At 46.8% G+C, this 23,865-nt stretch overlaps 1 protein-coding gene across 5 annotated transcripts in view; it reads right to left on the minus strand.

Annotated features, from left to right (window-relative positions):
* The window catches only part of TTC7B (tetratricopeptide repeat domain 7B), a 239,818-nt gene that overhangs the window by 40,293 nt on the left and 175,660 nt on the right, over positions 1-23,865 (minus strand). For 2 of the 5 annotated variants that reach the window (XM_029237235.1, XM_029237233.1), the window contains exons 17-19: positions 18,909-19,006; positions 12,234-12,284; positions 3,657-3,797 (exon numbers count right to left, since the gene is read on the minus strand). In XM_029237235.1, the coding sequence (XP_029093068.1) occupies positions 3,657-3,797; positions 12,234-12,284; positions 18,909-19,006 (290 nt within the window). The other 3 variants (XM_029237234.1, XM_029237236.1, XM_029237237.1) reach the window with 3 other exon arrangements.

Raw genomic sequence — 23,865 nt, forward strand, 5'->3', positions numbered from 1 at the left:
CTCCCAGGGAGATATGTCTCAAGGTGCAACAAACATCAAATGCTCTAATTCAGCTCACCTGACTACTGCCCAGTGAGACCACAGAGGTGCTGGTTTCTATTTGGCCTGGGTTTCCCTTCTGCATAACAGAGGAAAAGAACCTTTTGGACCTTCTTTATAAGATGGTGTGTATACAAATGGCACTAGAAGATACTTGGAACTTTCAGGAAAAGAGACCATAAAAATGGGTAGTTTCTTTCTAAATATCATGAGATACCCAGATGCTATAAGGAAAAGATTGATAAATGTAAAAAAAAAAAATTTGGCAAAAAACCCCCAACAAAACCCCAAAACACAAACAAAATTAAAATGGGGGGAAATACTTATAGCACATATGGCACAAGGCAAATCTCTTTGACACATAATAAGGGCTTACAACTCAAAAAGAAAAGCTCAGTATCTAAGAAGATAAATGGGCAGAAACCATGAGCAGACAACTGAAATACCATTTTCACCTATCAGATTGGCAAAGATCTTGAAGTCTGATAATTTGCTGTGTTATCAAGAATGTGAGAAAATGGGCATTCTCACCTTGTTGACTGGAATGCAAACTGGCACAATTCTGTGGAAGGCAATGTGACAAAATTTACCAAAATTAAAGAGTATGCACCCTTTGATCCATCAATTCCACTTTTAGGAGTTTACCTTACAGGTACAGAACAATCTATAGACGGCTACTCATTGACGCATTGTCTGTAGCAGCAAAATACTAGAAATAATCTAAATGTTAGTCAGTGGGCTACTGGTTAAATTATGGTAAAATCATACAATGGATTTACTCTCTGACGTGCCGACAGGCAATGGTCTCCAGCGAGTGTTACACCCCGGCAGGTGTGCACACACTAACGGTGGTTGCCGTGGGGGAGCGTGACTGACACTCGGGATGGCAGGAAGCCTCTCATTTCACGTCTCTTGTGCCTTTTGAACTGTGTATCATGTGCGTGTATTATTTTTTCAAAAATAATTTAAATAAAATTGTCACATGGGTCCAAAAAAACCAAGCAACAAAACATGTACAACCCATGCCAGTTGGCCACCAGGTATCCTGTGAGGAGCCTGAGGCCCTGGGGTCAGAAGTGTCCAGGAAGGAGGAAGAGGTACAGCGGGAAGGGGCGCCCAGGGCATGGGTCCCACCACACAGGACGGGAGGGACCCCGGATGGCCAAGCATCCCTGGACTTCCTGGGTCTGTGCTCCCCACTGGGCCTGTGGCTGATGTCCTCACAGAGCAGCCAGACGCTCCGGTGTCCCAGTCATGATCTCTTTGCCACTCAGATGACACACAAGTGGCTCAGGGACCTGCTCATATAATAGGCTGGAAATCTGAGGTCGTCTCAGAGTGGCCTTACCTGCCAGCCTCAAATCTGGGGCCACCTCCAGCACGGGCCTCCACCACAAGCTCCCACTACACTCAGATCACCAGCAAAAACAACCAAGAGAGAAGAGACCCGCAAACGCCACAGAAACACCATGGCCTTGGGTGTGAGGCCTTGATCTAGTTTCTTCCAAAGCTTGCGGCATTTACAGAATCCGGCGGTATTGTTAGAGCTGACGATGGACGCAGATGTTACCTGGTTTCCATAAGTTGTCAAAAAATGTGAGTCACTTTTAGTTTGCCACCCAGAGCAGTAAAGCTCAAACCACCTATGGTAAAAGCTTACAGTTCAGTGGAAGCTTCTTTTATGAACTCCTTCTGAGTTTACCTCTTCAAAGACCATATTGAACATACGATACAATTCTAATCTTGACTCAAAGTCAGTGAAAGAGTCAATATAGCACCAATCCTATAAAGATTATAATTTGCTTCATTCATTCATACTATATAAGCGGGATTTATATTCTGCCTGGAGTTTAAGGCAAGTATGATATTCCATTTCCAGAATTCAATTCCACCAACTCGTAGAATGTTAAAAGCCACACGCATTAATAGCAATGAGAGCTTTATTCTGTCCTATAGGCTATGGCAGTGAGAAAGGGATGCCACACGATTGATAAAACTTCAAGGATAACTCCAAAAGGAATCTTAGCTGCCGGGTTCTTCAATGCTCTAGTAAGCAGCTACAAAATCTCCTCCCAAGAGTCATGGTGGGTCACGTCAAGAGGAGCAAAGTCTGGATAACTGAGTGAGGGGCAGCAAGCCACTGGGCAAAGCGCTCCTGGGACTCAGTGACCCTCACCAAGGTCATTAGCTTTTCCGAGCTACAAGCAAGAGAAGTAATGCCTGGGAGGTCAAGGGAGCTGCTTCCAGCCTAGAAGGATCACCTTCTGCCCTTGTGGTTTCGTAGACATCGGCCCTTTAAAAACTCAACCTCATGCCCATTTTGAAGGACAACTCTGCCCCTCTACTAGCCCTGCGGGTTCGGCCAGTCTCACCTGGCCTGGACACTAAAGTGAACCCCTTCTCGTTTTGTTCTTTGCCGTCACTGCTCGTGAGGGCAACTGAGTAGGACAGGCACCAGGTCCTAGACTGGGGACCAGCTTTTCTTCAAGAGAGCCGCAGAGGAAGGCATGACTGCTGTTCCCGGGCCCTTGAGTCGGCCTGTCTAGAACCCAGCAAGAGGCTGAACGCTGGCCAGCATGTGCACAGGAACAGCAGTCAGCACGTTCGTGAATCATCCCTCTTCTGTATTTCCGCTTAGAAGAACATAATTTGTTAATTTACAGTGGTTGTTTTGGCTCAATTAAAGATGCCAACACGGGAGCGGCTGACTGAGCTCGGCTCTGGGACATGCCAAACCTAGGTAAATCCAATTGTGTTTCTTACACGAAGGTTCCAAACAAGGTTGGACATCATACAATTAGCCTTGGCAAAAAAGGAGTAAACAGATGGCCAGCGGTGGGTAATAAGCACTTCTGCAGCCAAACCTGGGCTTTTGCCGTGCACCCTGAGAGTTGAGCCTGGGAAGGGCTTGCAGATCAAGGGGTAAAACTTGAGAAACAGAAGTTATCTTTCCTATGGAACTATAAATATGTAAGCAAATCAAGAGCCACCATTTGCGCTGTATGGTGGGATTCCCATTGCTAAAGTGTCTGCAGGCTGGATTTACTGTAGCGATTCCCTAGCTATGCAGAAGCAGCCATGTGAAACTGGGGGAGGAGCAGTCACACCTGCCTTCTGGGCTAGTTTCCAGTCCGGCAGCTGCTGGTACCTGCCTTGCTCTCTGAGGATTACCAGGAGCGCCGTCAGAAGGGAAAGCTCGGACATCAAAACGCTGTCCCCCCCGCCCCCTCGGCTTAGATAAAGACATCTGTTTCATCAGCACACCTGGCCCCTCCCAGGGTCTCTTAGACTTCACCACCAGGGTGTGCCAGGCACTGTGCTCACCAACCCTAAGAGACGATGCTATTGACCCCACCGTACAGATGAGGAAACCGAGGCTGAGAGGGGAGGCTATCACCCACAGCTGTTGGTAAGTAGCAGACTGAGGCTCCACTCCAAGGCTGCAGGACTGCCAGACCTCCGTCGGGTCTGGGACACCACGCTCTGCTGTCCCCCTCAAAGAAAGTCTGGGGTGTAGATCTCTAGCCCCTGCGACAGCATAAACCCTGCAGCCCAGGCCGCAAGCTCCCCTCTGACAGAGCGGCAGGTGGGCGTGGGGTTGAGGGGCGGAGCGGTACCTGCGTGGAGCCAGATCTGCGCCAGCGTCATCCAGGGGTGTAGCGGGCCCTGCTTGGGGGCACTGCTCTGCAGAGACGACGCCACTTCCGACAGTGCCTGCTCCACTCTGGAGGCTGCTACCGACGTGGCGTGGACAGAGCCTGCGGGAGGGTTTCGGGAAGATGGCATCAGAGGTGGAAGGACAGACCCAGAGCCAGCCACCGACCCACACAGCCAGCTGTCCCCCTCACACACAGGCACGGGTTCAAGACGTACACACACCCCTCCCTCACGATGTTTCTGAGGTTTACGGTCCTTACTGTCCATACAGTCACTATGGCCTGGCACCTTAGTTTCTGTCCGTTGCTTTAGTTCGTCTTTTAGTCAGGACAGAGCACACGCTGTGCAGATGCTCCGTCCGGGAGCTGAGTCGAGAGCAGGCTGGGTGTCGGGGCAGGAGGGGCACAGCTAGCCACGAGGCCGTGACACGCTGCTGAAACTTCGCAGATGTGAAGTACTACGAAGGGAGGTGACAAAGCACCCCTGCCTGGGCCTGAACCTAGAAACTACCTGGGGGGCAGGGGGAGGAACCACACTTGCCTCCTGGGGCAGGATTTGGCATAGATGGAGGCCATTCTCAAGACAAACCCAGCAACCGCCCGTTTCATTCCCTGGCCTTTGAGGGATCTGGAACCATATTCTAGGACATGCCTTAAAAACCGCAGACAAAGCACAATTTGCCTGCTGTCTAAGCAGGTGTCTGTCACTAAGGCTAATACTAGACTCGCCGAGGACAGGTTACAGCACAGTGGCCCGGAGCTCAGGAGCTGCACCCGCCTCACTCTTCTGTAGAAGCTACTGTCCTGAGAACTGGGGGAGGCGGCAGGCAGAGCACATTCACTGGCCAAAGGGCTTCTATTCAGAAGTCCGATGAGTCAAATGACACACTCCTCTCCACGCTGACCCTCGGGAGGTCCTGGCGATCGGAGGCCACGTCCCCAAACAGGGGCTCTTTCCCCACTTCTTTCCAACATCCGCTCTTGGAGGAGTGGTTTCAGAGCTGAGAGCGGGAGTCTCGGTTATTTCAAATTTAAAACCTGTGATATTTATATTCACTGGCAACATTCTTAACTTATAACGCATCGTAAAGTGTAATACGGAGATAAACATTCCAGCGCCTTCAGTGGTAACTATCAACTTATCGTGAGGTTGCAAATGGTGATAATATAGAGAGATAAATGCTGACTACTCAAATAAATTTCACTCTGGGTAAAATGAGATTGTGAGCATAAAAATAATTTCTGTTGGGGCTTTGAGATGCACCAAGTTGGTCCTTTTCATGATAGAAAAATATTAATCTAGAAATGGGGAAGTATAATCTCAGTATGGCACAAAGAGCCAGCAACTGTTATTCTCACAGTTAAACATTAGAGATCGTCTCATTAAAGTCACAAATGACATAAGAATGTCTTCTATTTTCATGAATATTTAAGGAGAAAGCTTCTAAAAGTTCTAAACAGTGAATAAGACGTGAAAGATTTGAAAAGAGGAAAGCATAAAGTTATTATTTTCAGACTATATGATTGTATTTCATGAAGACAAAATCTGGAAATTAACTGATCTGAAAAAAATTTTTTTTAAATAAAAATTAATTTATTCATTTTTAAGACTACCTGGAGCAATAGACTGGCCATCCATATTCCAACACAAAGGAAACATGGATTTTTCTAAATACACTCAAATCCTTCAGTGGGGTGGGGTTGGTGGAGGCGAAATGCAGGAGGTGGATGGGAACCAGACTGGGAATCCAGCGTCTGTGGATAATCCACACACAGCGGCCACGGGGAAAAGTATGAGGAGGGCGCCTCTGGAGAAGGACCAGTGAGTCCTCCAGAGTGAGCGCTGCCATGCAAGGAGGATCTTGAGGCCCAGTTCAGAGACACTGATCGATATCATCATGATGCAGGAGAACTGATGAAGTTCAGCTAAGAACTGGCCTTGCTTAGACAAAGTGTGTGGGACTCCCTAAAAAAACCCCAAACAGCAAAATGATTAAACTGCTGTTGATTTTTTTGGTCTTGTTTTGTTTTGAACCTTTTTATGGAAAAATCAATGCTTTAACTTTGATCACAAGGATTTGATGTAGTTTCCCTGAGACTTTCAACAGCAACTATTAGTAAATAAATAAGGTTGATGTTGCCACATTCTGACATTATCAAGCCGACTCACCTCCTCACTGACTACCTTCAACAGTGGTTCTCAACTTTGACTTCACATCAAAATCACTTAGGGATTTAAAAAAATCATATGCCACAGCTACAGCCCAGACCGACCGAATCATGGACCCTAGGGGTGGGACCAGGCATCTATCTGTTAATAGCCCAGGTGGTTCCAATGTGCAGCTAAGGCTGAGGCCCCTGACCTGGGGAGAGAGGAAGCAAGTGTTATTAACTGACATGTGGTCAAGAAAAGCCTGCAGGCGTCCTCTACACAGGCCAGCCAGCCTGAGCTGTCCTGCTTCCCTGCAGCCCAACAGTCTGGGGAAAGAGTACCGGGAAGATCTTGGCCTTTAGGACGGAGGTTCTCAGAATCCTCTTGGTCTCAGAATCCCTTAGGAGTCTGCAAATTTATTGAGACCCCCCCTCAAGAGATCTAGTTTACACGGGTTATATCTATTGATATTGACACACGAGAAGTCAAAACTGAGAAATGCTCAAAATATTTAGTTATTAATTCATTTTTCAAAAAGAACAATAATAAACTACCGCTCTGGAAAAATCCTACACATTTTCTACCAGGTTCTCAGGCGCCTTTGCTACAAGGACTCGTGACTTTTGGAGGGGCTAATTTTGGATTAACTCTTTGGTTCACAGATGCACTCATCAGGACTAATGTCGAAGTCCCTTCTCTCTGTGGTATCTGTATACAACTAGATTAATTGATGCTTCACATAATAACCTGTAAAATAATACATGTTAATTTATTATGAAGATCAATGTTTCACTGTGAATAAGGTCTGGTAAATGTTGATGATGCCAGAAGTGGTGATTATCGGCTTTAGTGCACGTGGCCTGTTTCAGGCACTCTGATTTGCACTTTACATATATTATTTCACTTAATCTTTAAACAATTCTTTGAGGCAGGTAACACTGTTACCTGCATTGTTTAGATGACAAAATTGAGATTTTAGTGAGTATCTTACCCAAAGTCATACAGCCAGCAGGTGGCAAAACCAGGACTCAAACACTACCCTAACTAAGAATCTAGCCTCTGAATCCAGCCCTGATGCCACCTCCACCAGGAAGGCTGCTGTGAGCCTTCTGTTTCTTCTCCCTACCACCCTCATGTAAAAAGTTAGGCCTCGGGTCCTCAGTGCCCCATCTCCCCCTGTGGGTATGGTTATCACTGTACAGACCACACTGTTTTATGTTAAAAGTTGATGTAACTGTCTCTCCTCCGAGACTGGGTGGTTCTGGAAGACAGGAACATGCCCTCCATTTAGGTATTTTCAGGGGCTAACAATGCCAGGCCCACGCAATGTACTTGGTAAATGCTTGCAGAATGAGTGAATGATGAATGAATGAATGGAAGAATGAGTACTGTCAATACACACATCACTGTGTGAAATTTAGAAGAGGGGCCCCTCTTTGGGGAAGCACGTCTGGGTGCCCTACTGTCCTTCCCTAATGGCTCAGAGGCCAGAACCTTCCCTGTCTCAAGGGGCTTCTCAGCATGGCTGTGCTCACTTCCAACAACCCGGACTAAGAAGCACAGTGGTGCACAGCTGGATTAACACTGTACTCACCTAGGGGCTTCCCAGCTCTAACATAACTAACCCGCTTAAATAGGGAGGGTAGCTGAGGTTCGTCAGAAATAACTGCTTCCTTCCTAGTCGATCCCTTTTCACACACACCTCACAGGGGCAGAGACCCTTCAGGCTCTGAACTGGGGATGGATATTAGGGCATTCAGTACTCATTAATAATGGTAGGTGACTTATGATAATGGTAAAATTATTTAATAGTTAATGTCTACTCTTTCTGGCAATAGCATAGTATATCAAATTCTTCCACTGGGTTAGAATTTGGAGGAAAAAAGGGATAAACATCATTATGAATCAGAATGGATATATCTGATTACAAATAATCAAAACAACCTGTAACTTAACTGTTTCATAGGATTGAAAATGGTAAGTGCCAAAACAGATTTTGATTTCTGTTGGTAAACACCTAGAAATGCTAGTTCTAACCAACCTATTTTTACAGCAACCCCTTTCTTTCTCACCAAAGCAAATGTACTCCTACAGCATGCATGGGGGTTAAGAGGATTATTCCCCTAAGGGAAATGGACAAATTGAGGCTTGAGAAAGGAATTAGAGGGAGGAAGAGAAGACATATTTCTAATTTGAAATCCAAGACTCTGGAGAAACAAGCTGCCAAATAATCAGGTTCGACAGGTAAGCCAGCAGATGTGTCCGGCCACTGTACATCTCTTATTTATCACGTTAATTTGAGAAGCGCTTATCCCTGTCGTAACCCTGAGAGCCGAGCAGCCACCAAGTCCCTCAGTCACAGGGCACAGTGGCTCTGAAAAGCTACTGCAAAACCAACTGAACCGACAGCTGACACAGGCAGGTGAGAGCATGCCCTAAACTCTGGCCTAGGTTCTGTAACCTGATTGCCCCATTGGTCCAGGGGGCATAAGATGCCCCGGAGCTGAGGAGATCTGAATTTCCTCCCACCTAGAGGCCCAAGAGGAAATGTTATCTCGGACACCTGATACATAGGCAAAATGCCACTTGAAGAATTGTTCTGATCCCTACATCTGGGGTCTTTATCTGAGTCCCCCCCCACCCTGGACCACTGTCTGGGTGGGGTGGGGGACAGGGGCAGCGAAAGAGAGGCCCCAGGAGCTGCAGTGGAGAGTCATCTCCCCATGGGCTGAGGGGCCAGGAACCCAGGCCCCTGACCTCAGGAAGCTGAGTCCAAGCTCAGCTTGGAGGATGTCTGCCCCACATTCCTATCATTTGCTGAAGCCTGTGGAGAAACCCTGCCACAAGCAGGATGCCGGGCACAGCCAGGTCAACTTGCCGTTGCAGCTGAAGCCTTTCCAAAAATCCTTTTCCAAAGCACACTACACCTGCGGTCAATTTCACACAGACCTCAAATGCGGCAATCACACGTGGACCCTATTTCAATATCCAAGGCTCATCATTCAAAGGGATCTCAGAGCCAATAATTCTGTGAAGCAAAGGGCTCAATAAATTATGTGGCCTAGTTATGTTCCATCACCTGTATTTTCACAAGCAGGGTCACTGAGTGCATGGCATGTATTTGTATTCTAGCTACCCTTTTGGCTGTTCTGGTCGCATTATGTAAGCTGCTATGGTCTGAAGGATGTCCACCTTCCCTGTCCCCTCATATCTTCACAGCATGTAGAAGATGAACAGGTCTCAGATGCAGCCCTGCTGCCTGCTGACTTGGTGAGCAACACGGTCCAGGAACAACAGACAGCTATGTTACTTGATGTGCGAAAAATAATCCTCTACCAAAGAGACATCAGTAGGCACATCTCACAGGTGTTTGCTCAGGATTCAGGCTGCTCTTTGCTTCCCGGCCCTGGAGAGTTAACTCGGATGCCTCCTATGCATGAACGTGAGACAATGCAGAGCACGTGGCCGCGCCCCAAGTTCCATCTCTCTGCTTGTCACCCACATTCTTTCTGCCTGATGCCGCCGCAGCAGATACTTGCCCTCCCCACGTTTTTCTGAAAAGAAACCGAGTGTGCAGAAATTACCCACCGCTAATAAATCTCTGTACTTATTTTCCCTCAGTCCTGAAGTGATTCAATAGTATCTGTCAGTAGAGTTTATTCAGCTTCGGGTTCTTAGAAGCTGTGCCCCCGAAACAATGAAAGAATTAAAGAAAAGAAGGAGCTCCCCTCCTTAAAGACCCTGCAAACTGAACAATGATCTGAATGACTAAGCATTCTGCCCCAGAGCTTTGCTTAAAATTCTTCGTTTTTAACAGGAAAAGGGTGCCTGTTTCTCAAGATAGGGCTTGCGCATAAATCAGTGCAACACTGCGGACTGCTGGCAGCCCAGTGACCTCACACCTGGCCCCTGTGCTCTAAGAACCCGAACGTCCTTGGACCCGAGGAGACAGTGATGACTGTCTCTTCTTTTCTGAGGCGGGAGGAGAGATGCGAGCGTCTGCTCTCACTTCAGCACTCAAATTAGGCATATTTTTCTCTGTACCTTAAAAACATGAGCCATTTTCCTCCACTCCCCACCCTGCCAACCCCGGGCGAGGACAATTCCTATCTTTGCTGGAGGCGGTCCTGCCTCTCGAGGAGGCTGATCTGGGGGTGGTGGGCTCTTTACAGCACGCTGTCAGAGATCCCCCTTCCACATTCTGATCCCTCGAGGGCTGCCCCCTGCCCTCTTCACAGCATGTCCACCCACGTGATGGGGCCGCGGGGCTGGGGCGGATTTAGGGGCCACTGCTGGGTCTATCCAACTCCCACCGACTACGGGGCCTCTTGGTTGTGGGTCCCGCTGATAAATAGCTCTGGGGGGTCATTCTAGTAGATACTTTCCTTTGTTCACTGAGTGAAAAAGGAGGTTAAGATAGCCAAGGAAATCTGGAGAGCCAACCCACGGTCCCAAGACGAGATCACAATTTCCAAATGACTTTAACAGAACATCAAGCACAGTTGAAACCTGACGGGATGTGCCTTCTCTTGAAAGGGGAAAGTCCTTTCCAGGGAAAGCTTTAGGGAAGGATCCCCCGAAGGCAGGGGTATGTGGTCACCAGCGGGCATGCGGGGCTGGCCTGCGTGCTGCTGATGGGGGCTGGCGGAGCTAAGAGGCGCACATGCAGGGAGGGGCCCGCTGTGAGGGTGAGCCGGGAGACAGCACCTTCCGGAGGACTGCACAGGGCAGAGGCTACCCACCTCCTCAAACCCTCCCCCGCGCACAGCCATGAGGCCGTGCCTCTGGAATGACGTGTCCTTCCGCCTGGGAAAGGCTTTTGTCTCTGATGCAGCTGCTCGGAGAAGCCTCCCTGGCTCAGGCCGTAGTCTAATTGCTGGTCACACGCTCAACTTCTCCCCGAGTGCCACTTATTATTGACTTGCCCATCTCCTAAAATTCCATCCGACCTTGTTTAAAGAAAGACACCCCAGAACTACTTAAGGAGAATTAATTTTAATTTAATTAAAATGGCAAGAAAAGGTTTATACTTGAATCATTAGGGCTGAATGTTTTAAACTGCCACTCCTCGAAAGCAGTGGGGTCATCACTAGAGTGATTTTTTGTCACATATAGGTGACAAAAATGACTTTATTCTATTAAGCAGTAGCAGAGGGTGAAATTCACCACCTGACTAGTCACTTCCTGATCATGACAGATGTTTCTGAATGTTAGAAAAATGCGAAGTCAATAATACAACGCCAGCCACAGTGGAAGGAGACAAAACTACTACCTTGGCTCTATTTCTCACCTTATTTCGTTTGAGAGGTATGTTTTCTCGTTAATGTCTATTCTCTTGTCCTGGTTCCTAAAGAGAGCCGCGGTTTCACCAGAATCGGTGATGTGAAAAATGAAGCTGAGCACCCAGAGTCAGCACGTTCTTGGAGAGAAGAATAAAACCTCAACCCACACTTCTCTCCAGAATGATGACTGCTGGGGCGCTCACTGCTGCGGGCACCTGGGATCCTCAGGTCTCAGGAGTGAGGGCAGCGTGGTCGGAGGGGGGGGGGGTTCCTGGCGGCTGCGTTCCAGTCCGGCTCTCCCCACCTGGCCGGTCACTGCCCTCTGGAGGCCACAGAGTCCGGGCTGCAACTTGGGGAGAAAGGCACCTGGCCGAGGCTTGAAATCAGGATCAGCTACCGGCAAACCCCAAAGGTGTGTGTGAACAGAATAATTAGTCAACTAAGACCTTTACAGACGAGGATGCTAAGGCCAGGAAGGTTAAATGAGTTGCCTGGATTCCTCTGCAGAACTGGCCCCCGAACCCAGGTTTCCTGACCCTTGAGAGACTTGGAGCTGTTTTCATGGAAGTAGTTAAGTCCCTTGTATAAATATGTCAACTGCTTAGTCTGCTTTAAATTCTGGTAGAAGTAGTTTAAGTTTTATGATGTCTGATTAGCTTATTTTAGGACAACGAATTATTAGAATTGTTTTCTATGAGCAATAGTGGTTGAACTGGAAAGGAATTTTAAGATTCAACTAGTTCCCTCTACCCCAGATTTTACAGATGAGCCACACTGGGGAGGCTGGACGTCTCACACTTTTGATCAGCCCCCGTGGGGTTGCTGACCAAGCCACTGCACGCCCCTACTTGGGCATTCTTCCTGCAATGCCTTCTTCTGTAGTCCTTCCCAGACAAGTGCTGCCTCCTCAGTGTTTACACCCGAGCTGCAGAAAGCATTAGAGGGCCTGGGAGAGCTGGGCCCCAGAGGGAGGGGTGAGCAAGCTTCAGGTCCAAGCCATCTCAACATTCCTGATCAACGGCCACAACACACACTGCATGGTGGGGTCAGCGTGATTCTGGAGACCCTCAGAAAAGTTAACAGATAGATTGGTAAACTACTTACTAACTGAAAAAAGGGAGGGAAAACCATGAAAGTATACTTCTGGAGAGTTGCCTTGGAACAACAAATCAAACCAAAAATTAAAACCAAGAAACAAACATTTGAAAAATCAAAATTAAGGCTAAAAAAGCAAATGGAGTTCTAATAACCTTCCAACTGTAAGTCTGGCTGTCTGGAATCAGATTTCAATTCAACAGTGACATATGTTTTTCCACTAACAATGATTTTTTCTTTTTTTTTAAAGCAAAGAAAGGCCAACTGGGCATTCCCCTCCACGTTTAAATGTTCACTCAGCACATGAAAGCTGACCAATTCATGTAATGTGTTTTGTTTCCAGGGCAGGAAATTCCAAAGGGAAGGGAAAAATAATCAAACGAGCAGTTTTCAGATCTTTCCACACGTTAACCCTAATCATGATTCCAACCATTTGTAGGGCTGGGCTAGCTTTCAGTCCTGTGAAGTAAAGGATTGGAGGGAGAAATCCATAAAACTTCAGGTCTTGGCTATCTGTCCTAAGGGAACGAGTTGGGATTCAAATTCAATATAATTTTAATCAAGAAATTCTACACTTACTAGCAATGTATGTTATGTTTTCCCTTCTCTAGCTAAATGTTGTATTTATGGGGCGGGGGGAGGGGAACAGTCTTACTTAAAACACCTGGTTACTGGCTATGCACTCCCTAAGGATGGAAGATGACTCAGAGCTTCACAGAGAATAAACAACTGAGCACTGCTTGGTACATATTACGTTCAGCAGAAAGCCCAGTGGGTGCTCATCGCCCTAACAATTTGCTAATTAATCTGATATAAGGTGCCCCGCCAGAAGAGCCTGGACTTCAATCTTCAGAGGTTTAAAGGGACACAGGGCTCCTTGGGATGCAACAAGATAACTACTGGCAGGGTGTGGAGGTAGGTGGGTTCATTGTGCAAACGAGAAAGGATGGGGCAGTGGGAACATCTAACATTATTCTACAACGGTAAGATCCCATTTTAAGACCCCAGAAAACTGGGCAAAAGTCAATGTAATAAACAATTTTTTCTGGAAAAACCAAAGCAGAAAAAAAAAAAAGTTGGCAATTGCCCATAGGCATCATATTAAAGGGAAAATATCTATTTTAAGAAGTGGATTAAAAACAACATAAGCAGTTTGTAAGTTTTATCTTCATATTCCATTTCATAAAACTGGGATTGCCGTTGAGGCTGAGTTCAGAACGCTTAATATGCAGATAAGTAAGGTCAGAGTGTTTCTTGGTTTGAATTATTTATTTTAGATCATAGTCTCCTTTCTGCCAGACTGTGTGTGTGTGTGTGTGTGTGTGTGTGTGTGTGTGTGTGTGTAACACAGCAGGTTACCATCAGAAAGATAAGCGCATTAGGAAAAGTAGTTCTTTCTGGCAGCAGCTCCCCTTATGAGCTTTTGTTTAGCATATAACTGAGTGTTTGGAACAAAGATGAGCCCTTTTAAATCATGGACATAGAGATTAAATTTTCTGGCTGTGTTGTGGGTAAAGTGAACATTAAATAAATGAGTGGAAGAACAAGGGTGGCTCTCCTGGTGAGATCCATATTTAGGTGCCATTTAAGGGCTTTATCAACCAGTGTCTCATTTCAATACAGGAATCTTTTTTTTTTTTTTCCATTGACAAGTCCCTGAACACCCTAAAACAGACTTTCAAATTTCCCTATTATTTAAAATCAAGATTAGATTAAAATACTGTTCAATTTCCCTGCGTAGTTTCATGACACAAGCCCTACGTTTTCCTTCCTTGCAAACAGAAAACAATTTATAGCATTGTTTTTCAAAATGTAGTACAGAACCCACTGGCATCGGGATCATAAGAAGGTATTTTATAAATCAAGATTCTTGGGACCCACCTCAGGCCTCCTGAATCATAAACTCCGGGGGTAGGGCCCAGAGAATCTGCAGTTTTCAAAGCTCTCTGGGTGATTTTAACGCACAGTAAGGTTTGAGAACCACATACTTAAAAGGCATATGACTGATATCTTTAGAATACTACCTTGATTACTATATACTTGTTGAATTAATTTCTAAACTGAAAACCAGAAATGATTAGGAGTAAATTATTATTTGCAAAATGTTCTAATTTGTCTTTTTAAAAAATGAGATCTGTATGAATTTATATCAACTCCAGGAAAGCGGAAAGCACAGAAGTCCCCAAGAACTGGAAGCGATGCTCCAGAGAAGCTTCTACTGATTCTGCTCTAAACAGATTTCCTTTACTTTTTAAAAGGGAGGTTGGAACTTGGGCACCAAGGTCTCCTTCTGCCCGCAGTTTTTGGATTTTCAAACTAGCAAGATTTTCTCTCAGGTAAATTTGATGGAGTTTCCGATCCAGCTTATCAGTTAGGAAGATTATCAGAAAATAAAACATCAGGCAAATGAAGCAGATCTAACAAGAAAGGAAAAAACCATAAACCATGTTTACACAGAGAGGGTTCCTGGCGGGGACCTGGGTCACTGACTGAATGAGCTGCCGGGGGCCACACAAAGGTATCGGGTTTGGGATGAGAATGAAGATGAGAAGATACAAACAGGTGGAGAGGAGATTCGGTTCTTGAAAGAGAAGAGGAGGAGGAGGAATCTGACACTAAAAACATGAAAGAGAGAAAAAAAAAAAAGGATAAAGGCAAAAAAACTTTAGAAACACAAAGAAAAAAAATAAACTGGCTTTTAATATACTCACATAAGCTGCAAAGAAAATGAGGTCATGTAATACACAATCATTCCTCTACTTGACAAGAGAATACAAGTGCTTTTCGAAGAAAACAAATTTGCTGTTTTTTCCACTGGTTATTTAATTGTTCTGCAACAACACCACGGCATAAAAACATCTCAGATTTACCTGGGCACAGATTCAGCAGTATGATCCATTGAAAATAATACCTCTTTAACCTAGAATACCCAGGACATTCTGGAGGAAAAGAAACTATCTGGTTTTCAATTGGAAAGGATTAGAACTTGACTTTTCCTTGATTTGTTTTTTATGAGAAGCACTTATATAAAGTTTACTTGAAAACTAAGGTCTTTCTAGGTGCAGATAACTGAGGTGCAACAATGGGTCAGGTCCCCGAATCGTGACAATGGAGTCTAAGCTTGCTAAGCTGGTCTATGGTTGGGTCCACTGGCCGGGCACTTTGAAAAGGAAGCTATTACTGTCACTTCCATGCCTTCAGCTGGAGAGATACCCAGCAGTAGGGAGAACCACTGCAGTGACAAATTAAAATTTTTCCCAGACAAAGTGGATCAAACTTTCAAGGTGAAAGAATCATTACTACGGATCGGTGTCTGGTAATATCTACCAATGATTAAAGATAAATCTCCTTACTCCACTTCCTGTTTTGAAGGCAAAAGGAAGAAAAAGAACTCTTTTTCCTCCTCTACTGAAGGAACTAACTTATTCCGAAGAAAAGACAATGATTCAAAGCTTCAAAGTTAAACGACTGTCACTCCATTTGATTCCTCTCTCTTGATGGCTAGGACTTATTGGATGACAGAGGTGGGGGGATGGGGACCCAGAGGTGATATTAGAAGGGAAAGCATATTCTTTAAGGGTTTTTTTTTTTCAGTCTGCCACATCCATTTAATAAAACCAATGTCCACTCTTTAGCCACAGTGGACTCAGCTATAGTCCAAAGCTTTTAGACATGGGTTCCCCTTATGTTATTACACAGATCTGCATACGGACAATTTCAGAGGTGGAAAACCATACCCCAGTTAATTATTCACTTTCCAAAATCAAGAACACTGAGCCTGTACTTCATAATGACCCAGATGTATAATAATGGTATCTCGGTTATATTTTTATAACCGAGCTCTCATCTGTTTGACATATACACTGAAATTTTAACAGGCAAAATACGATGTCTGAGATCTGCCTCAAAATAGTCTACAAAAACTAAGTGTGGGACAGCAGAGATACAGGAAAAAAGAATAGGAATTGTTGAAGGCTGGTGGTAGGTACATGGGGATTCATTATACGAGTATTTCTATTTTGGTATACTTGAAATTTTTCCACAGTAGAAAATTTTTTAAAAAAGGAAATAAATTTTAGTTCTGGAAGACAAAAACAATCCAAGAGGGCCTGTGCCTTCACAGAGGAGTCTACTGCACATTGGGTGACTCAGAACTGGCAGTATCACAACCGTGGCAGGTCACCTCGGCTTTGGCCACACGTCTTTGCCGGCTGTGCTCTTGTTGGATGCATTTCGAAAAGCAGAGAAGCACTGCAGAAGCCTGAGGACGTTCTCCCAAACGGATGCAGAGGAATCCTCAGGGCATGTGTAAAGGGACACGTCACAGGGGCTGTGCAGCACGCATATGGTATGCTATTTTCAAGTCAAGGGACACGGGAAATAAGATATAATCTTATTTGCATGGGAGGGTAAACAAAAAGCTAATAAAAAATGGTTATCTTTAGGGAAAGGCAAGATGGAAGGGCAGGGATGGAAGCAAAACACCTCTATGGAACCTTCGGAATCAAGTTTGAACCAAACCTGTGGGTCGTTCACGAGACAGGCCGTCCCCACTGATGCACTAATAAGGACCGCTGCCCTCCTGCGACCACCCACGGGCTGAACTATCTAAAACTGGGCTTTATTAATCAAGATGGAGGCATCTTTTCCATTTATAGGTGAGTCTTCCTAATTTTTAAGTCTCTCTGATTTAAATGACCACTTCAGAATGTTTTACCATCATTTATAATCAGTCTGCAACTGATAGGGCCTGCTAACATGGCCTTCCGTTGCTCTGATTCCTGGCCTCCTGGGTAAGTAACTGGTGGTGGTGGTGTGAAAAGCAACGATTTGGGGCTGTGGGGGCAGGGCCGGTGAGAGGAGTCTTGGAGGGCGTCGTGTGGACATACAACCACACCAACAGAATAAACTGGTCACTGGCCAGCGCCTGAGGGAGAGCAGTGTCCACTACGGACAAGTGGCAGCGACCCCCGACTCTGCCACGGAGACACACCTCGGCTGGAAGCTACGGTACCTGATGTTTAACCTGAAGTGGGAGCCTCCTGGAGGCTCTGGGGAAAAGGTCCCAAGGGGCAAAGGGGAGAATGAATCCCAAGGGCCTCACTCATTTTCTCCCACTGTCTGTTTTTAATGCGATGTGGATGAAAGTCTCAGACCTCAGGGGAGATTAAGGTCCCGATCAGCTGGAGGGGAAGGGGGTCTGAATTTAGTATGAGTGTCCTCGCAGGGTCCTGTGGGTGGGGGAGAAGGGGAAGCTGGCCCTGGGCAGCCACAGCAGCTGTGAGCCAGCCGTAGTGACTGTTACCTCCCTCTCTTCTCTCCCCGGGGTCCGAGCCTCACCTCTCAGTGGCTAATTCCTGACAGCCTGACCTTCCCTCTCCTGCAGCGAGGGGGGCTACACACGTCCCTCTAGCAGGTCTGGACCACAAGCAGACCTCTGCTGTGCTATCCCAGGTCAGGGTCTGCCTGGTTCTCCGTCTAAGCCCACCAATGACTGCCCCTCCACCCAGGGGCCAGGCTACTCCAGGGGCGAGTTTCTCTGTGGCCTAGCTGGCCTGCATTTTGAGCAGTGGCTGCAAGCCCTGTTAAACTGCACTAATTTATAATTCATGCTGCTTCCAATGCCCAACACTCTTTTGACCTAGGAGCCCCAAGGCCCTGGGATCAGGCTTCTTCAGCCGACTTTAAATTTGGTAAAAGGGAGACTAGCACAGGAAGGCAGGCAGCTGTGAGGACGGGCTTGGGTGAGTACCACACCCGGCTCCCATTGCCACCTGGGGAGAGATTTTCCAAGGACGGCTGTGCACGCCTCGGGGCTGCTCTCTGGCTCTTTGGAGGGGCTTGGTCAGGAGCCGGGACCTGGCACAGTGCAGGAGAAAGACCCGGAGGCTCCTTTCATGAAATCAACCCACAGAAGACCAGGCGTACCCAGACAGCGATTCAGCCTGACCCAGGGCCCTCTGGGGTGGCGGGAGAAGCACCAAAACCAGCTTCCAAATGATGCTCTGGAACTATCCCTGAGGCTCAAAGCGCCGTGGATTTCTTTACATTTTGTGGGTCTGTCGAGTCCTCCGAATTGCCACTGAAAAGTCAGTATTACTACTAAAGTTACTTGTTTGGAGATTACAGAGGTATCTTTACCCCTCTGTACTTAGGCAACTGTGGAAACGCAAATGATAACTGAGGTGCTGCTCCAAGGCAGTAAGTGCTACAAGCTTCCGCGTGGGGTCAGTAGGTTCAGAAGCTCTGAACCCACCTGCCTCTCCCTGCAGGGTTTCCTGTGGGGTTGTGTGAGTTCATATGTGCAACTGATTAGAAACCGAAAGCTGGATTTTAGCAAGGTCTGAAATCTAAAGAAAGAGAAGGAAACAGAAAAGCAGAGGGGACGCTTGATGGGGATGGGAACAGTCTAATTTTAGTTTCGAATTTTCGGCTCCAAGAGCAAGGGGAAAAATAGATTTCAAAGAGCTGTGCTGGGCAAGTAATATTACTTCCCCCACTGTGAACAAACACTTGAAAAAAAGACACCGGAGAAAACGCACCTCAGGTGACAGTTTAGCCTATTTGGGTGAGGACTTCTTCCCGCCCCAGGCCCTGGTGGTCTTCATCCCGCGCGGCTTGGGGCCAGGCCCCATGTCCCTTCTGGTTGACACCATTTCGGCCCCTCTGGCTTTTTATTCTCACCTGTCTCGGGATCGCTGAAGTCTGGCAAAGTAATTGTATTAAGCTGTCGTCTGTCAGCAATGGTTCTATCTAAGAGGCTGCTCCCACGTCCAGAATCACTGCAAAACACAGCTACAAATGTCAGTCATTTGAAGGGTGGGCAGGGGAAGGAAACAGAGTCAACCAATCCCGACTCCTGAATGCAGCAAAACCTTCTGTGCATTTTTTGAGCTTCTTCAGCACCTTTCCACTCATCACCGGGCATCCTGCTTCCCCGCCCGGCCTGGTCTGGGATTCCTTTCAGGATCCGTATCACAAACACGGTTTAAACCGCACCCAGAGACCCAAGCTAATTTTCGTCTCTTTTGTGTCACTGTAAGACACAAAAATGAGAACTTCGAGCCACGTTCTCCATCCACCGTGTGGGGGAAGCTGATGAGCATTCTGTGCTGTAAGTCTCAGGCTCAAGCCCATGAACACATCACCCTCGAGCTGTCTTTAGGAACCAACGCTCTACACCAGTGCGTCTAAGCCCTGGCTGCACAGAAAAATCACCCGGGGCATCTCGAAAAGCCACTGATGCCTGGGTCCTGCCCCAGACCAAATAAATCAGAATTTCTGGTTTTCAAAGCTCCCCAGATGGTTCTAATGCATAGCCAAATTCAAGAACCACTGGCCCTTCCTTTTCAAAGGGTGATCACAGCCACGGCCTCGTTTGTGTCCTAAGAACAAGCCTTTAAGATAAATGGCGTGGTTGATACCTCTATTTAATAGACAAGAGAGAGGAGGTGTGAGGCCCTACACTGAGCTGGGTGCTGGCAGAGTGGCAGCTACAGCCCCCTTCCGGTGTTCCCGAGCTGGGAAGGCTGGGCCTTGGAGAGGACACAGTCGCGTTTTGGCAGCAGCCTCCAGGCCGGTGGTTCTCATTAACTTCCGGCACTGAAGCCCCCTCTCCAGGCTGCTCCTGCGTATAGTAACGGGATCAGCCCCACTCCTTGGGCGAGTCACGTGGGAGACCACATCGGGACTAACGGGAATGAAACACCGTTAAGGGCGCTCAGCTCAGAAAGACTTTTTTTTTTTTTTTAATTCTAAGAAACTTGTAAGTAAAAACAATTAAATAATTGCATTCTTTTTTCCTCTATCATGGTATTCTATCAAAAGATGTATATCTGTCTCTTGAGGTTTGAGCCTTTAATGCTTTTCTTTGAATCCATTTTTTTTTCCCCCAATCTGGTGGCTCTACAAATGATTTTTTTCGTTAAGAAGTTCAAATTCCACAGTAAAGGGACACAATTTCCTTCCTCTATGCAGCTGTTGCTAAAAGTGGTACAAACAAGATTTGCTATGAAACTTAATATGGTTTGCAGGCTGCAATTTCCACGTCCAGTGATGTAGTTAGAGAAATCCACAGGAAACAGAAGGAAACTTGCTTCAGTACAGACTGGTTTGTCAGCCTATACTTATGACAACACTGGATACATGCTTTTTGGGATCTGTTCTATTAATTATTTCCATGACTGAGAAACAATAAATGTCTCTGAGCAGAAGACAGCATAAAAGTACATGCAAATTTGCATTAATCACATTAGCAACTGAATATTTCTAGCATTGATCTATTCATGCATGTATTTTAAATATAAATATTACAAAAAACACTACAAAAATATTACAAAGAGTTCATTATCTGAATGTTGCAATGGCTCCCCACTTAGGAGTTTTTTGGAAGATCTTATCTCAAAATATAGTGAAGTTTTTCATCACCTTGGGGATTCCAGGACGCACAATGAGGTCTTGGAATTGCCAAGGAAGGATCTGCCTGGGTTTTCAGTGGACCAAATCACAGTAAGTGGATGGGAGATGTCTGGTTCAGCCACAATCCTCCAGGCTTCTCATTTCACCAAGTATCAGAGCACAGGGTTGGCTGCTGCATGTCATGCTGGGTCCTGGAACCCAACCAGGAGTCTGGGTTCTTATCCCACATCTGTCACTAATGGTAGGTCACTTTGAGCAAGGCCCCTTTCTCTGTGCCTCAGTGACTTCCCTGTCAGGTGAGGTGGCCTCTTCTTCCCACACAGAAGTGTGTCAGGCTGAACTGAGGTCATGGAGACAGAACATTCAGAAGAAGTATAACTTCTGGACACACGCCAGGTGTCCTTATAAACACCATGCCTCCAAACATGCATCAGGGGTTAACAAGGCTGGCTGACTTTTGGAGACAACTTATTCCCAGCTGTCTGGTGCAACGGTAGGTGTGGAGAAGCTGAGTTAAGGACCTCCTACTCCACTCCAGATGTTATAAACCCCAACTAAAACGAAGATCTTAACTTATGAACCTCAGCCAATGATAGGGACACAGGACCTATTTCCCTTCCACCAGCTGAGAAACAATATTTGGTTACATTCCTTAGTTTATCTCCATAGTATTTGCTTATCTCCATAGTATCTGTTGCTTATATAGCAACAAATAACTATTCAAGTGGAGATGATTTCATTTCCACTCTGACTGTTGTGACTGACTGAGAAATTTGCTGGATGCTTTAAGCAGGTTTTAGTTCTTTGTTTATATGGTGCAGAATTTGTCTTTGCCGTGATCCACAGGATATGGAAGGAGGGGCAGAGGGAGGCCTGGCCTCGCTCTCTCATTCTGGCCAGCGTCTGTCGGGCAAGCCTTCCTCTCTCCCTCTGGGACACATCTACTTGGACACTCCGTGGACCACCTCCCCCTACAGCTCAGTCACCTCATCTCTTCTCTGTCTGGCCCTTAGGTGCCAGGACCACCTCCGAAGGAGGATGACAGGAAGGAAAGGAAAACCATTACTGGTCAGTGGTGTTAGTAGAGGGTTTAGGGAAAGGAAACTGGAAGGAGCCCCAAATCCACCGCACATAAGCTGAAGAGACCCACATGTGTAGATGTACACATCCAGGTAATTTCTATTCCCTTAAAGAAGGACTGAAAATCCAGAGTATACTGTACTGATGGTTAAGTTATCCTAGAAACTGGAAGCTTCTCTTGGAAATCCTCTAAAACAGCTACACAGATATTAAACACAAGAGGCAAGCTGATGGTGGACTGGGAGCCAGAACCCTGGGGTCCTTGTCACAGCCTCGTCCTTTCCCAGCTCTGAGACAGTGCCTGGCACACAGTAAATACTGATGTAATAGAGGGGCCTTGGATAGGAAACCAGAACATTTCCCAGGCAACTTAAGCCTGGATTACATGAATCAAGGCAAGTTCTCAACATTCCCAAACTCAATTTTCTCATCAGTAAAATGGGTCTGATGTAACACGACATTTGCCCATTTTATGGGGCTACTTTGAAGATGAATGAGAGCACACTTTGTAAAAGGAAAAGCTCTACCGAAATATGGATGACTACTAGCGTGAAATAGGGTTTCCGGGGCTTCCCTGGTGGCACAGTGGTTGAGGGTCCGCCCGCCAATGCAGGGGACGCGGGTTCGTGCCCCGGTCCGGGAGGATCCCACATGCTGCGGAGCGGCTGGGCCCGTGAGCCATGGCCGCTGAGCCTGCGCGTCCGGAGCCTGTGCTCTGCAACGGGAGAGGCCACAAGAGTGAGAGGCCCCACGTACCGCAAAAGAAAAAAAATGGGGTTTCCAATTTCCAACTGAGGTTAGAGCAAATAAATTCTTTTTAAAAAATGTTTATATGCTATTCGTTAATGTGATTGAAATGGGACTTGGGAAGAAAAACTTTTCTTCCGATCATATGGCTACATGATGGAGATGGTCTAAGTGGCAGTGACAAGAGGGGGAAGAAGTAGTTAATGATAAAAAATAAAAATAAAGGAAAAAAAGCTGGTTGTCAATTCAGAGAGGCAGCATGGGTGATGGAGAGAGCTTTGATGTTCGGCAGACCTGGGTTTGAATAATAGCTCTACTAGTTGTTTAATTGAGAAAACTAGGGCAAGTTCTTTAATAAAAGTGAAGTGTAGCTTCACTTTTATTTTCTATGAAGTGGAGAGAACAGTAGCTTTCTTGCAAGGCTGAGGCAGGGGTTGAGGAGAACGTATGTATAAACAGCTTAGCACGGTGCTGGCACAGAGAAGGTACAGCATCCCTTGCTGAAGTGCTGGACCGTCTGGCGAGGCTCTGGCCAGAGGTCACACTGTCTTAAGTGGCCAAGTCAACGCGCACAAGAGCTGAGGGAGCTGTGCACTTCAGCAGGAGAGAAGACGAAACGTGAGGCGGATTTCTGTCCTAAAGGCACGCAAAGCTGCAGGCCTCAACCCAGGCTTCCGAAGTGACCAACACCTTGCCAAACGTACACTCAGGAGAACGCCACCCACCCTTTGCTCACAGCAGGAGAAGCGTTCTCAGCCTGCAGGGACCGCTCTTTGGCCTAAGGCTCCGTTCAGCGACCGGCCCAGAGGGTGATGCTCCTTCAAGCAAGAGTGAAGAGGAGGGACGGGTCGCAGAGGACAGGAAGCCAGGTCTTGTCTCCGTTTGGCCCTGTTACTGCCCGTGTCTTCTTCTGCGCCCCCTTGTCCCACTGCTCTGGAGGCCTGTGCCAGCCCCTGGGTGGGGCTCTTGGGGGTGGCGAGCAGTGGGACGCCGTGGGAGGGTGAGCACAGGTCCCTCACAACTGAGCACACTTAGAAACACGGGCGCCTGAGCCCGGAAGTCAGTGAGGACCTTCTGCAGCTGGAAACCAACCGGCCCCTGCCAGCATGCTTTCTGCTCAGCTTTCACGTCTTTTATTAAGCAGGGATGCTTCTCACCCACTTGTGCATGCGTTTCTATCCTCTTCTAAAGCCCCGCGTGACCCGACTTGAGGCTGCTGGGCCCAGAGCCGCCCTTATCTGGAGAACTGCGGGGTGTGCTGTCCCCATCAAGACACTACCCTCCCCTCTTCTGCTTTATTCTACTGCCAGGGTCACGCCCTCCCCGACCGTACTGGGGAGGATGTCTAAATTTGCACACTGGTGAGGGCTACAGGAGAAACATTTATTTATATCCC

Source organism: Monodon monoceros, unplaced genomic scaffold (assembly GCF_005190385.1).
Source record: "Monodon monoceros isolate NGI ecotype Baffin Bay Population unplaced genomic scaffold, NGI_Narwhal_1 Super_Scaffold_21, whole genome shotgun sequence".
NCBI classification, from domain to species: domain Eukaryota; kingdom Metazoa; phylum Chordata; class Mammalia; order Artiodactyla; family Monodontidae; genus Monodon; species Monodon monoceros.